Source organism: Artibeus jamaicensis, unplaced genomic scaffold (genome assembly GCF_021234435.1).
Source record: "Artibeus jamaicensis isolate MK-2021 breed Jamaican fruit bat unplaced genomic scaffold, CSHL_Jam_final scaffold_1964, whole genome shotgun sequence".
Lineage (NCBI taxonomy): Eukaryota > Metazoa > Chordata > Mammalia > Chiroptera > Phyllostomidae > Artibeus > Artibeus jamaicensis.
This window is the reverse complement of record NW_026522030.1, coordinates 26,562,454-26,577,002: the sequence shown is the minus strand read 5'-3', so window position 1 is coordinate 26,577,002 and position 14,549 is coordinate 26,562,454. Positions and strand designations below refer to the sequence as shown.

The following is a 14,549-nucleotide window of genomic DNA, read 5'->3' as shown; positions in this document are numbered from 1 at the left end:
TCTCGTTCTCTCTCTCTCTTTTCTCTCTCTCTCTCGTTTTCACTCTCCCCCCTCTCCTCTCCCTCTAAAATTAATAAAAATATATCCTCAGGTGAGGATTTTTTTTAAAAAGACAATCAGAAAGAATAAAAATTTTTAAAATTTGAAAAAAAAACTCCTGAAACAAATATGCAATTATAGGTATGACAAGGTGATACAAGGTGAATTTATAAAAGTCAATCCCTTTCCTACATACCAGCAATGGAAAGTGGAACTTGAACTTAAATGATTATATGCCACTTATTTCTAGATACAAAGAAAAAAACTAGCAAAACCTAGCAATGTTAACCAAGCTCACATGAGCAATGCCTTATCATGAAGCTGAAAGAGCTATGAAAATGGATGTCTGAGGCCAGGTCCCAATGGTCTCTGTCACTCACCAAGTGAGACCCTTCTCTTCTTTGGACTTCAAGTTCAGCCTGAGAAGGATGCAGGCATGCCTTCTCAACACACCCCCCACATTAAGGGCCAGACAATGCCTGTTTTCTTTTAAAACTCATCTGAGACATCATTTCCTTCATAAAACCTTCCCTGTCCTTCCTTGGCTGCATTAGGTGCCCCAGTGGCTGCTCCAAAATTTCTATATAGGAGACATTTGAAGTTGCATATCTGGCAGAAATCAGAGAAGAAGGTGTGTGACTTCTCTTAAAATCACATTTTCAGCAAAATACAATTTTTGATGAGATTTTTACAAGAAGATCAAAGTTCTTAGAGATGTTCTTACTTACCTAAATGAGAGTCGGAAAATATTAGTGATCTGCCCTGGCTGGTGTAGCTCAGTGGATTGAGTGCAGGCCTGTAACCAAGGGTCACCAGTTTCATTCCCAGTCAGGGCACATGCCTGGGTTGGGGACCATGTCCCCAGTGTGGGGCATGAGACAGGCAACCCACACAGTGATGTTTCTCTCCCTCTCTTTCTCCTTCCCTTCCCCTCTCTCTAAAAATAAATAAATAAAATCGTTAAAAAAAATTAAAAGCAAAATGAGAGTCCAAAAAAAGAGAAAATATTAGTATTCTGTTTCAAAGAATATCCTTTTGAGGAGTAGTGACTTTGGAAGAGAGTGACTGGAGATTAAGGGAGGGCTACATCTTCCCCCAAGCCATACCTTGGCTCTACTGTTGGCTTCTCTATGCAATCCATAATATCCTCGTGAGTTCTTCCATCATAATAGTACCACCTTGCATCTGCTCAGCTATCTGTATTCTCCACTGTAAAGGACCATATATATTCTTATCTATCTTTGTATCTCTGGTACCCAGACCAGTCCTTAACAGAGGTCCTCAATAAATGGTTGTTGACTGGATGGATAGACGGATGGACAGGTGGGTGGACAGATGAGTGGAGGAGCAGGTGAGTGGGTGGGTTGACAGACATATGGTTGGATGAGTGGACGGATGGCTGAAACGATGGGAGCGATGGGAGGAGACTCTTTACCTTCAATTTTACCTTCAGACTAAATTTTCTAAAGAGAGATCTTCAATCTCAAAATCTCTCTCTCTCACCACTTCCAGTAATATCAAGAAAATGTTTCATATTTAATAACTGCTCAAAACATTCAGAGAAAAAAAATCTGGCATTTCCCACTCAGTGTACTAAAGTGTACTAAAGAAAGACTGGGGGGGAGAAGGAAGAAATCGTTAACAATAAATATTGGATAATGGCACTAAAAGCCTCACTTTCTCTAATGGAAGTACAATTTGGAGATAAAACTAAACCACCTTCCTCTCTGTGGCATATGATTAAAATCTGCTTTGTTCTTCTAATTTGCTGTTCTCAAATTACCACACTGCTGCTGGCGCTGCAGACTCAGACTCCACGGCTGCCCTTGAATTGCTGTACAACTTCTCCTGCTCTTTTTTGTTTTAATCAGCACTGAACCAAGAAAGTGCCATCTACACCTGGGAAGAAGCTATGTCTCCAAATTTGGAGAAAAAAGGTGTTATTCAAGGTCCCTCACCCCCCTACCCGCTCCCCATACCACAATGCCCCTCAGCAGAAATACATCTCCCGTGAGATTTGAGAACACAAGAGGTGAAGTTATCCTTGACAAGGCTCCAGGTGGTAAGAAGTAGTTTTTTTGTTTTGTTTTTTTTTTACCCCTGACTCCAGAGATATCATTACTCTTCTGCCTAAGCCCTCAAAACAAAGAGAGTCCAACAGAATGTAGCGAGGGCCTGAAAATGACAACAAAACATGTTTTCATATTTTTCTCAAAGTCATCTAAATATCATGGTCTGGGATTGCTAAAATTTTAATTTTCAGAGTCAACCTCAAAACTAAGAAGTAAATTACCTTAAAAAATAGATTTAAAAAATTCTGTTAACTTCATTCTTTCTTTTTTTTAATTTACAATTTCTTGGGTGTTAATTTGAAATTTCAAACTACAAGCAATGTGTATACCAAGCCGTACCGTGCTATGTGAAATGATAAAGTATTCATAAATACATGACAAGTTGATTGCAATTTTTATTCAGATATACAATGAGCTACATGTTGATTAAAAGAAAGTAGAGAACTAAAATTCTATCCTTAGATGACAGTTGTAAGATATCAATAGGCTTGCTTTACCCAGACATATGATGAGTATATGGTTTTTCCCTTGAGTTATTTAGAAAGTTGTCAGTGCAAAAGAATTACATTGGTTAGACTATCGAGGAAGATTCAAAACTAAAATAATGGTAATACTGAGTATAGTAGGAGCAAACCTAAAACCCAAGACACCATATTCCATCCTAATTATGCTAAGTATGCAACCTTTGATTAGGCAAATCACATAATATCTCCAGATCTCAACTTAATCAACTACCTAATACACACTATTAACATACTACTCAAGGATATCAAGGCTCATGAGTGAAGAGAAGGGATGCTGGTAAACAAAGAACTGCTAAATTGCCAACACACCGTAATTGTAGCCAACACCCACACACAGATACGGATCATAAGGACTAGCATTATCTTCAGAACAATGGGCAGTAATATGTATATAGACCAGCCCCCAAAATAAAATCAGTTAGGAACAGCAAGAAAGAATTATTAACCAACTTATTAATTAGTTTTTATCCTCTCTTCTATTAAGGAAGTTGATTAATCAATTTTAAGACTACTTAATTTTTTTACTGATCATTAGTAAATGATACTATATTTGAATTTTCACAGTTTGTGTGTGAAGACTCTGGGTCAGTCCGTCCTTTCAAGACCAACATTTACCAGCAGGCCTAGCACCTTAAAGCAATAAATTATGCTTCTGATGCAGGAGATAATAAATCGAGCCTTGATCTGTTCACATACTAACTCCTTTCCCCTGCTACAGAATAATCACATTTCAAAGCTTAGCAGAATACATAGATGTATTCTGACAAAACTCTATTATGCATCTAAGATCCAGATTATTGTTACTAATATTATATTTATTTTTTAATGGTTTTAGAGAATTTGAATTTATTTTAATTAATATTCACAATAAGCCCTGGAAATTAAGTAACAAAATTTGCCATTAAAAATCTGAGATATAAATATTAATTAAAGGATAAAGTACTGCAGCATAATTTGCAAACCTGCTCTTCACAGGCTACGTTTACTTCAATGCTGTACCATGTTAATAGAATTTTAAAATGTATTATCCATTTAATGTTCATGACCCTATTTCAGAGGGTAACTTCCCTAGAGTGAAAATCCTATACTTTATAACTCAGAACCTTAAAGCCGAGAAAGGACTTTTTATCATTTGCTAGTCCAAGCAAAGGAATGAGGATTGAGAGCAGGAAAATGCTTTCCCATGGATGTCTCTGACTTGGCTGCACTAGCTACAGAAAAAAATGGGGAAGCTCTTGCTCCATTTGTTGCCTAACAAATGGAAAATAATCAAATACCCTTGGAAAGAATTCCAAAGCTAATAACCCATGGGTCTGGTTTATAAGGATGACCCAAACAGAATCACAGACAGAAAAGGGAGACTCATCACAGTGGTTTCATTCATGCCTCGTGGTCTCTACCACCATTTGCACCAACACTGAAGACCCTTTTACCTGTGTCTCCATGGCAGACTGCTCTGCTGACTTAACTCCTTGTACCCAGCTGCCTACTGGAAATTCTCCACTCAGACACTCTACACACACCTCACATTCAACATGCCCACAATGACACTCATCATCTCCCCCACCAAACTGCTTCACCTTTATTCCATCTTCTCAGGGCCAGCCTCATGGGTATATGACCTATGCTTAGAAGGACCCCACACTTGGTGTAATGGTCTGCTGTCATGATCCTTAAATTCTTAATAATTTTGAACAAGGGGTCCCTCACATTCATTTTGTACTAGAACCAAAAATTATGTGGCTGGTCCTGTCTTTCCTGGAGTGGCGTCATCATAACCCTTGTCACTGAACCCAACCACCTGGGACTGTCCCCAGAGGCTACCTTCCCTCTCTTCCACATTCAATCACGCTATTTCATGCCAAGCAAGAAATCACCTTTTCTGTAAAGCCTTTCCCCACTTTTTCGAAGAGTTGCCTTCCACTTTTTCATTATTAATCAAGATTAATCTATAGCACGGATAGTTCTTGCTGCCCCAGTCTGATACAGATACCTCCGCTTGGTCCTCCACCTGCATATTCCTGTCCCTGCCTCTGACACTTTGTTCTTGTATCACTATCTTGTCTCTCTCTCCACAAATGACTGTGAACCTCTTGATGGCTGATTTTATTTTCTTTTTATCTCCCATTCCAGGCTCTGTGCTTGGCATACAGAAGACATTTTTAAATGCTTATCAAATAAGATTAATGTTATTTCAAAAAACTTTACTAATTTACTTTTGGAAAAAAACATAATTTCTTAATCTATACAAATGTTCTTCCCTTTTAGAATGGGCTTTATTCTTTATTCTAAAGTGTTCTCTCATTTGCCTCCTGCACCTTCAGGGAAAATCACCAAAGTAAACAGCCCCAGAGCTTATATTACACCTCAAATGCACTTTTCACTGTCCTCCAGGGTCACTGTCCCTCAGCGTCACTTCTGCTAGTGAAAACAACTGGGCTCCCTCCACTGCAGGGAGTTCCCAGGCACTGCTAGCACAGACACAATGATTTGTGATGCGAAGTTGCCAGAGTTCCTGTGCAGTGGCATCAAGGGTCCAGGATACAGGAGGGCGAGAGTGGGAAGTATGGCCCAGAGAGACAAGAAGACCCTCCCTGCCCGCAGGCCCCCATGTCTTCACGGTCTTTCAACACTTCATCTCATTGGCCATTCCAGGAAATCCTGTTTGAAAAGCAGCCTCTTGATTTGACTGGGGTGGGAGTGCACAGGGATCATTCGGTCCCCAGCATCAGTGCCTAATCAGCACTTTGGTCTATTGTGACAGACACACCTAGGTGATTTTTTTTTTACTCACTCACCCAGTCACTCAAACATTCATTGAACATCTGCTGAGGGAAATGTGCCAGGTGAGGCATTATCAAAGGAGATAACAGCCCACATATCTCCACCCTCAAGGAAAATAAGAAGAGTATTACGAAAAAGATAAATTCCACAAATTATTCCAAGTGTGGTTCATGGACTGGCAGCAGCAGCATGTGAAAACTATATATACAAAAAACGTATTTCGATATTTACATTCCTGCAATGTTTTCAAGTTTTTCCAAAATGTCTACTTGGAAAAGGAAGTAACAGCTTAAGAATTCAAGTGACTAACAGACCTGATTCAAGTGGCTTATATTTTAAACACCTAATGTATCATGGCCCATAACCAAAATAGGGGCCTCAAAATAAACATGGCTTTATCTAATCATTAAAGTTGAAAAACCATAACTCAGTTAGAGAGCAGGTGCAACTGAGGAATGCTTACTACAGCAGGAGCCTGGCCCGCCCGTCTACTTTTAACACCAGGGGTACGATTACTACTCAGTGTTCTAAATACATATATGCTCATCCATGTACACATTGGGTGTTTTTATTTAACTGATATCATTCCAAGCACTTATAACTTGCAATCTTGGAGGCCCAAGATGCATGGAAGTTCTATTTTGTTTTATTTGGTTTTCTTTTTAATTTTTTGAGAAGTTCAATAAATTGAAAGTCACCAAAACCAGCAATCCTTAAGCTTGTTGGCTTCAAGACTCCATTACACTATTGAGGGTTTATAGGACTTTTATTTGGGTTGTATATATCAATATTTGCTGAGAATTTTTTAGTCAATTTTTGACTCATTTAAAAATAACAATAAACTCACTGCACATTAACATATGTTACATATTCTATTTTAAAAAATAACTTATTTATAAATAATAACTAATTTAGTAAGAAAGGGATTATTGTTTTAGATTTTTGTGAATATCTTTAATGTCTGGCTCATTAGAAGACAGCTAGATTCTCAGGTCTGCTCCTGTGTTCAGTGTGTTGCAATATCACATATCATGCAGCCTCTGGGGAACCCCGCTGTACGCTCATGAGATAGAAGAGGGAAAGGCAAGCAACATCTGAACAAAGGTAACAAAACAATTAAGTGAGGAAAAATTTCTTTTTTAACAAATGGCGGTGTGACGGCTGAATAAAAAGCAAAAGAATGAAGTTGAATCCCTACCTCTCACCACACACAAAAATGAGGTCAAAATGGGATCACAGATGGGGAGTGGCTGCTAAGGGGTACAGATTTATTTGGGGGATGATTAAAAAGCTCTGGAATTAGATAGTTGTGTAACATCTACAATGTTCTGCAATTAGATGATTGTACAGAATTGTGAATATACTGAACTCCAGTGAATTGTGCACTTTAAAATTGTGAATTTTATGGTATGTAAATCACATATCAATAAAATAATAAATGAAATACCTAAACGTAAGAGCTAAAACTGTGCATGTTAGAAAAAAACAGGCATTAATTCGAGACCTTGCATTAGGCAACCGTTTGTTAGCAATGTCCCAAAACCATGAGCAATAAAAGAGAAACTAGATAAATTGGATTTCATCAAAATTTTTTAATTGTTGACACCTTCAGGAAAGTAAGAAGGCCACAGAGTGGGAAAAAATATTTGCAAATCATTTATTTTATGGAATTTATATCCTGTATAAAGAACTTTCATGACTCAATAATAAAAAGAAACTCTAATTTTAAAATGAGCAAAGGACCCAAATAGATAGTTCTTCAAAAAAGATACACAAATGGCCAATAAGCACAGGAAAAGGTGCTCAAAATCATAAGCTATCGAGGAAATGCAAATCAAAACCACAATGAGATACCACTTCATACCTACCTAAGATGATTATAATCAAATAGTCAGAAAATAACAAGTGTTGGCAAGGTTGTGGAGAAATTGAAACCCTTGCACATTGCTGGTGGGAATGTAACATGGTGCAGCTGCTTGGGAAAACTGGTAGTTCTTCAAAAGATTAAACAAAGAGTAACCATATGACCCAACAATGTCACTCCCCAAGAATGTACCCAAGAGAAACAAAATGTGTCCATGCAGCAACTTGTACAGGAATGTTCACTGCAGCACTACTCATAATAGCCAAAAAGTGGAAACAACCCAAATTTTCATCAGCTGATGAATTGATAAAGCAAAATGTGATCTGTCTTTTTCAATGAAATCGTATGCAGCAATAAGGGAAATACTGACATAAACTACAATATGGATGAACCTTGAAAACATTGTGCTAAGTGAAAGAAGCCAGTCACAAAAACCTACGTTATACGATTCCATGTGCATCAAATGCCCACAATAAACAAACCATTAAAAACAGAAAGTAGATCAGTGGTGACGTAGGGCAGAGAGATTTCAGAGGAAATGAGATTATGACTGCTAAAGGGCACAGGGCTTTTTTGGGAGATGAAGAAACTGTTCTAAAAATTGATTGTGGAGATGGTTGCACAATTCCGTAAATACATTAAAATTGTACATGTTGAGTAGATTTTATGGTATTATAGCTCAATAAAACTTACCCCAAAAAGGTAAACAACATCTGGGGAATTTTTTTGAAAATAGTTTGAACCTCATAGACTTTCTGAAATGATCTCAGGGACTTCCAGGGTCTGTAGACCTATTCTGAGGACCACTTGCCCAGACAAAGCACCTGGAATAAATATAGTGGGTTATCTCCCTAGAAGCCATTTGCCCCTTCCCCCTTCCTCCTTTCTGAAAAGAGCCCTGATTTTTAGATATGGACCCCTCCTCCATGCAGAACACCACCAAGAAGGAAGTTAATTCCACCCTGAGTTCCAGGTTCAAGTTCTGCTCGCTGTAAGCTGATTAGAAGATTCCCTTCCCCTGACTGCAGTCACTGGTTCAGGGGTGGACTTGTGACCTAGGAGGTCTGATCAGAATGACAGCAGGATGTTTGTTTCTAACACTGAATTGGAAGTAGTTCCTCTGTCACTCTGAATGGCATCCTATAAAAATGTGACAACTGGAACTACTACAACCTTTTTACTATCAGTTCAAAGATAAAGCCATCACAGAAAGCAGGACAGTCCTTGAATTCAGTCCTTAACTCAGGACTTCTGGATACATAAGCCAGTATATGTGCTTGACGTTAATGCCAGTTTAAATTAGAATTTGCTAGATGAAGTTAAAAGCATCCAATGGATATAGTGTCCAAATGACGTGGAGCTAACAGTATTTCATTCTCCCCACAGTCAATACACTTCGAATTTGCTGTGAGGACATCAAGAGATAAGATCTTAGCAGACCATTGAAATAAGATTACTTTATTTTTCAGAAAATACTTAATACAAAGAGCTGGCCCATGTATTCTTGCCTAAAAACGTCAGCACCAGGCCACATTATTTAACAAACTGTCTCTCCTTTCTATTCCTTTTGTGTCTGATTTTCAGTGAACTCTAAATGGCATTCTAGATGAGTTTGACAGAGAAAGTGTTGGGTTGTTACTAACAAAAAAGGTGTGGCTGTCCTCTAAATCTAGCTTGGATTTCACCAGTAGATTTATCATGGGGCCTGACATTTAGTATATATGTATGTTTTCATGTGACCATCCAATTCCTGTGCCAACAATTAAGAAATCTGGGGAGCAGTACGCTACCACTATGTTTTAAAAAATAATAAATTGATAAAATAGTATTCTACATTTTGGTATATTTTAACAATTACACCATGCTTTTATATATATTATCTCAACAATCCAAGAGAAGATGGCAATTGAGGAATTATTATGTCCATTTTACAGATGAAAAACAGGAGACTCAGTGATTTGCTTAAAATCTTAAACAATCACAAAGTGATGGAGTTTGGGCTTAAAGACATTGGATTCTAAGCCAAATCCTTTCCAGTACTTGGTATTACTTCTAATATACCCGAACACAATATCAAGATAACTATCAATATTTTTTTCTGCCCTTATTCTGGGCAGGCACTAAGCCAAGTATTTGACATATATTCTACATGGAGTCCTTAGAAGAAGCCCATGAGGTCTATGCCATTATGATCTCCACTTTACAGATGAGGAAACTGAGGCCCAAAGAGATACAGTGACGTGCCCAAAGTCACCTGGCTAGTCAACTGCACAGGTGGCTGGGTTCGAACCCAAGCAAGTAGCACTCCAGAACACAAGGTCTCCACCACTTCGCCGTACTGGCACTTCAGCAAGACTGGAGATACCCGCTCTGCACAAGACAGCTGTGGCTGCCCAGAGCCCGCCAGTTCATGGGACTGAACTCATATTTTAATAACACAAACTACAAAGGATTATCCAATAATTTTTCTTGTTCTGAAATTTCATCATACAAAGATGATAAAATTTGCCTAAAATAAGCCAGGATTAAGATAACATCTTATTAAACCCTTCTGATAATTTTATTATAACAATCATTGTAATTCAATTTGACCTATTCTGAAAGACACTATTGGTTGCTTAGTCAAAAAGCCAGTCCCTGCCCTCCACCACACACACACACACACACTCATACACAAGCCTCCTTCCTTCCATACTGGCAAAGCCCGCTGCCTACTATAGAGAGTAAAAAGTGAAGACAACCAGATGTGCCTGTTCCTAGACTTTTTTTTGTCCCAAGGCCATGGGAATATGACACAATCCTGGCCAACGGGATCCGAAGATAAGACTCATGGGGACTCTAGAAAAAGTGTTCTTCCATGACTTAAACAAATGGATGAGGAAATGCCCCCGTTAATATGGTGGATGTGGTAGTGCCTTACTGGCATCCAGAATTACTGCAGCCACCTTACAGTCATGATGACTATAGTTACATAGCCGGCATGCAGGACAGCAGAACAGAAAGCCAGACAGTGCCTGCTTCCACACAGAGCTGCTGAACAACCCTGAAGCTTCATACCTTTGGACTTCTCCTCCAGTAAGATAATAAGTGTCCTGGTAATTTAAGCCACTTCAGCCCGGCTGTCTTACTTGCAGCCAAAAGTATCCTAACTCTGAAGTTTCAAGAGGCAGTGCTACAAAGAGGAGTGAGCTCTGGATTTTGAGTCAAAGGACCCAAGTTTTAATCCACTTACTTGCCATGTGGCCTGAATTACATACTGTCTCTGAACCTCATCTTCCATATCTATAAGCTTGAGATAATACTCCATAACATCAATACAATGTAGATAATGCAGGATAGTTATGAAAATCATGTGAGATGATGTTTAGACAACCAATCTGTCAACAGCAATGTAGTTGGTCTTAGGTAATAATTAAACTATAGACTTGTTAAACTGAAACCATGCATCTAACCTAGCTCCTTTATTTTACAAGAGAAGAAACATTGACTCCAAATACAAAATGACTCACTCAATGCCATATAATTGCTTGATAACATGATTAAATCACACAGCTCCTGATTCCAAGTCTAATATTGCCATGCTAGCTTTGTGTTGATAGGTAATGAGCTAGATTAAATGTTGAACACTCATTCATTCAGCAAGTGTTTAGTGAACACATACTATATACCAAGTGCTACTCTACATATTGGGGACTTCTTGAGGAACAACAACACAATGTTCTTATTCTCATGGAATTAACAGTTTAGAAAGGAAAGGATCCAATCTACACTTTTAAAAAAAATTATTGAGTGACTACTATGTTCTAAGTACTATGCTGGGATTTCTGTTCAAATCCAAATCCAAATTCCCAATAATTATCAATCATGCTTACCAGGCTTTGCTAAAGAATGAATAATAATGTGAAAAGCCTACATTTTACTCAATAAAAGTAACTATTAAAAAATTAGAAGCTCATTAGAAGGAGTTGTGAATAACCAAACTAGCTTCTGAAAATATGGACAGAATAGGAAAGAATGCTAGGACTCCACTCTACTTGAAGCAGCAAGATTGAGTGAAACAGGTTAGAACTACACCATGTCCTTCCTTCCACAGCCTCCTGACTTCAAGGGTTGGCTCAGTTGGAAAGCCCAGTAGGAAGCATTCTGCAACTCCTTCCCTTCTCCAGGCCTCTGTCTGGTGCCCTAGACTTTCTTTTGACTCACAGTCTATTTGGAATTCCTCTTCCGCACTACCTACAATAAACAATCACACACAAGTGACATGATAGGACAATATCCCAGACCTCGTAAAAACAGACTGAGCTACTGACTTTCAGCATCTCTGACTGGAACTGGCTATCTGGCAGCTTAGACTGGGCCATTAGCTTGTTTGTTTGAAAGTTTGATTTGCTGAAATTACATAATTTGGAAAAGGAATATGCAAAAGCTGTTCTTTTTCAAAAATCCCATAACTCACATTTTGTATGAGTTATTTAGGAAGAGTGTGTGTAACACTGTTTAACAGTCTGTATACTTTTTGTGATTCCCTGGAACAGGGAAAGGGAAGGAAGGAAGGAAGGAAGGAAGGAAGGAAGGAAGGAAGGAAGGAAGGAAGGAAGGAAGGAAGGAAGGAAGGGAGGGAGGGATGATGGCTTCCCCAGGTCATATACTGGTGATTCTGAAAAATTCTTTTAAAAATAAATAAATAAAGCATTTTGTTCTCCCTCTAAACAAATGGCAAGAGTTTTTCTGCATATGTGTGACCTCATACCTAGAAGTACAATTTTAACTCCTGGGTTTGGAATGCCCTAAGAAGTTTCATGATTAGCAAAATAAAAAATTTAATTCATTTTAACTGGTTAAATAATAATCACCATTTGGGGGCAGAAGGGGCAGAAAAAGATGTGCCACAAAAATTAAACATTTGACTTTTTTAAGCAATGCCAAAATCAGCATTTTTGGATCATATCATTTTAACCACATTGGCATCAGCTGGGCCATACACAGGCTAACTTTCCAACTGTCATTAGATTGGCTACAGCTTTATGTCCTAGAACGCCAGACTACAAATGCATGTCTTTGAGGAATACTTATCTATTCTAAGGAAGACTTAGTCTGGAACCAGACAAAAACAGTGGCATCAAATCCAAGTGGGCACAGGACAGCGCAAAGGAGGACTCAACGGCTCCACCCCCCGCTACCCGCCCCTCCATTAGCTGCATATTCAATATGGATTAAAAGACTTGTACATCCACTTCATGATGTAAAGCAAAGTGCACCAACAAACTGCCTTGGGATCGATCACAAGACAGTACATGCCAAACATTCCTGTGCGACCAACTCTGTGGCAGCAGAAAAACTGCCTATCCTGCTCATCTTTTTATTAGTAAGTTTAAGCAGCAATACTTAGCTCGGAATGAAATTCAAGATCCTCTAGAAAATTCAAGAGCAGCCTACTTTCCTGGGAGATCATGGGGCACCACATTCCTGCCTTGAAACTCTCCAGCTGCCCTCATGTCACAAGCTTCCAGCAGAAAAAATAAATGGGAAAGACCTTTCATTCATTCATTTATTCATTCTTGGTTAACCCAGCCCAGAAGCATTCCTGTCGTTGGGAGATGCTGCCCCCATTCACCTCTCACCAGAACTGCGTAGAGTGCCCTGTATCTGAAGCTCAGTCCTGGAGCTTCATTGAAGACTGGGGTAAGTAAGAAAAGAAAATCCCGGGTAAATAGATTCAAAAGTCAAAGGCGTCAAAAGTGGTGAGCCAAAACTGGACCTTTCCAATTTGTGCGCTCCCCGCGGGTCGTGGGAGAGGGCACACACCTGCCTACATATACATGCACTGATAACACACACTTGCAGCTCATAATAGCTCTCCTGCAAGCCCAGAGGCAGTTACTAACTACCCAAGGATGGGGCTGCCGGAAAAGCTGCCTTTGCCTAAACAACTTTCGTCTTCTCCAGCTTGGGCAAGAGCAAATGAAATGTCCACCAATACTCCAACAGGCGATTTTTTCCCTGGGACTCGGCTGCTGCTGAGATTCCCTGAGCCCTGAACAACTCTGCCGGCCTCACAGCCCTTTTTCTTTCTCTGAAACACCCAGATTTCTCACAATTCCTTTTGAGATAGCTCCAGTTCCACGCAACGCGCACCTCATCCCTCGAGGCTGGAGCCCGGGGCTGCCCAACCTCTCTCCCTCCCAGGAAACTTCTCAGCCTCCTCCCCTCCTGCCCCCACCACGACGTGAAGAAGTAAAGGCCAGGCGAAGGGACCTAGCAGGGAGCCGGTCGTCGGGTCTGATGGCACCTTAGGAGCCCGAGTGCAGAAAAGAAAAAGGAGTGCATGCCTTCTCCACGTGGAGGAAAGGAGAAAGGAAGAGTGGGCGATGTGAAGGTGCCCCTCTACGTTCTCGGAACTCCCATTTCCTGGTGGGATAGGGGACAGAGGGTTTTTTCTCCCCAGGAGAAAACTGTCCGCTGCTCCCCGCCTGGACACGGCCAGCCTAGCGCCAAGCGTGCATGCCTAAAGGAGCTTGGGCTCGGATAAGATTCTCCTGGCGCCTGCTGGGAACAGTGCCCCCATCTCTGGGTAGAGCTCCCAGCCTCAGGAGGCGGAGGAACCGAAATCTGGCTTTCTAGCAAGGCCCTGGGGTAGGTTCCACACAGCTGCCCGTGCACGCCCACCCGCAGAGGGCTCCCCACAGCCTGGCGAACCCCACTTCCCTCGCCCCGAGCCGCCCGCACCTGGATGTGGCAGGAGATCTCCGAGTCGTCCAACAGTCGGATGGTGCATTTCATTTCTTGGCTGAGCGATTTGATGCTGGAGCTCCGAAAGTGGATCATTTTCATGGTCCTCCTGCCTCTCGGCACACAGTGGCAGGAGGCGAACATGCACCGCAGCCAGGAGGAGCGAGCTGGAGGCTCGGGGCCGGCTCGGCGCTCGCCCTCAGGGAAACACACACTGGAGCACGCACCGTCCTGGACACCTGGGTGCGACTCAGCTCCGGGACAGCAGTGGCGACAGGCGCCTGCAGCCACACTTGCCGGGCTGCTGGAGCGTAACGGGCGGGTCCCCGCCCTCCCTCTTCCTCCTCCTTCCTCCTCCCTCTCAGCTCCCTCTCCAGCGCCTCGCCCAGCTCCTTTCCCCGCCTCCGCCCAGTGTGCGCGCTCCTGTGACTCCCTCCGCCAGGGCTCCCTTGGAAAGGGTGCCCCTAGCCCGTAATCCCCAGGCAGGTGTGAGATGCAGTCACTCCCGCGCGGTGCCTCGGGAGAAGGCGGAGAGAC

General features: G+C 41.0%; 1 protein-coding gene across 5 annotated transcripts in view; it reads right to left on the bottom strand.

The window, feature by feature from the left end:
- The window catches only part of FRMD3 (FERM domain containing 3), a 267,673-nt gene extending 253,334 nt beyond the window's left edge, over window positions 1–14,339 (bottom strand). For 2 of the 5 annotated variants that reach the window (XM_037153808.2, XM_037153807.2), the window contains exon 1: window positions 14,010–14,339. In XM_037153808.2, coding sequence (XP_037009703.2) covers window positions 14,010–14,156 — 147 coding nt within the window. In that variant the 5' untranslated portion in view covers window positions 14,157–14,339. The remainder of the gene's footprint in view (window positions 1–14,009) is intronic. The other 3 variants (XM_037153810.2, XM_037153811.2, XM_053656509.1) reach the window with 3 other exon arrangements.
- Between the last annotated feature and the right edge of the window lie 210 nt (window positions 14,340–14,549).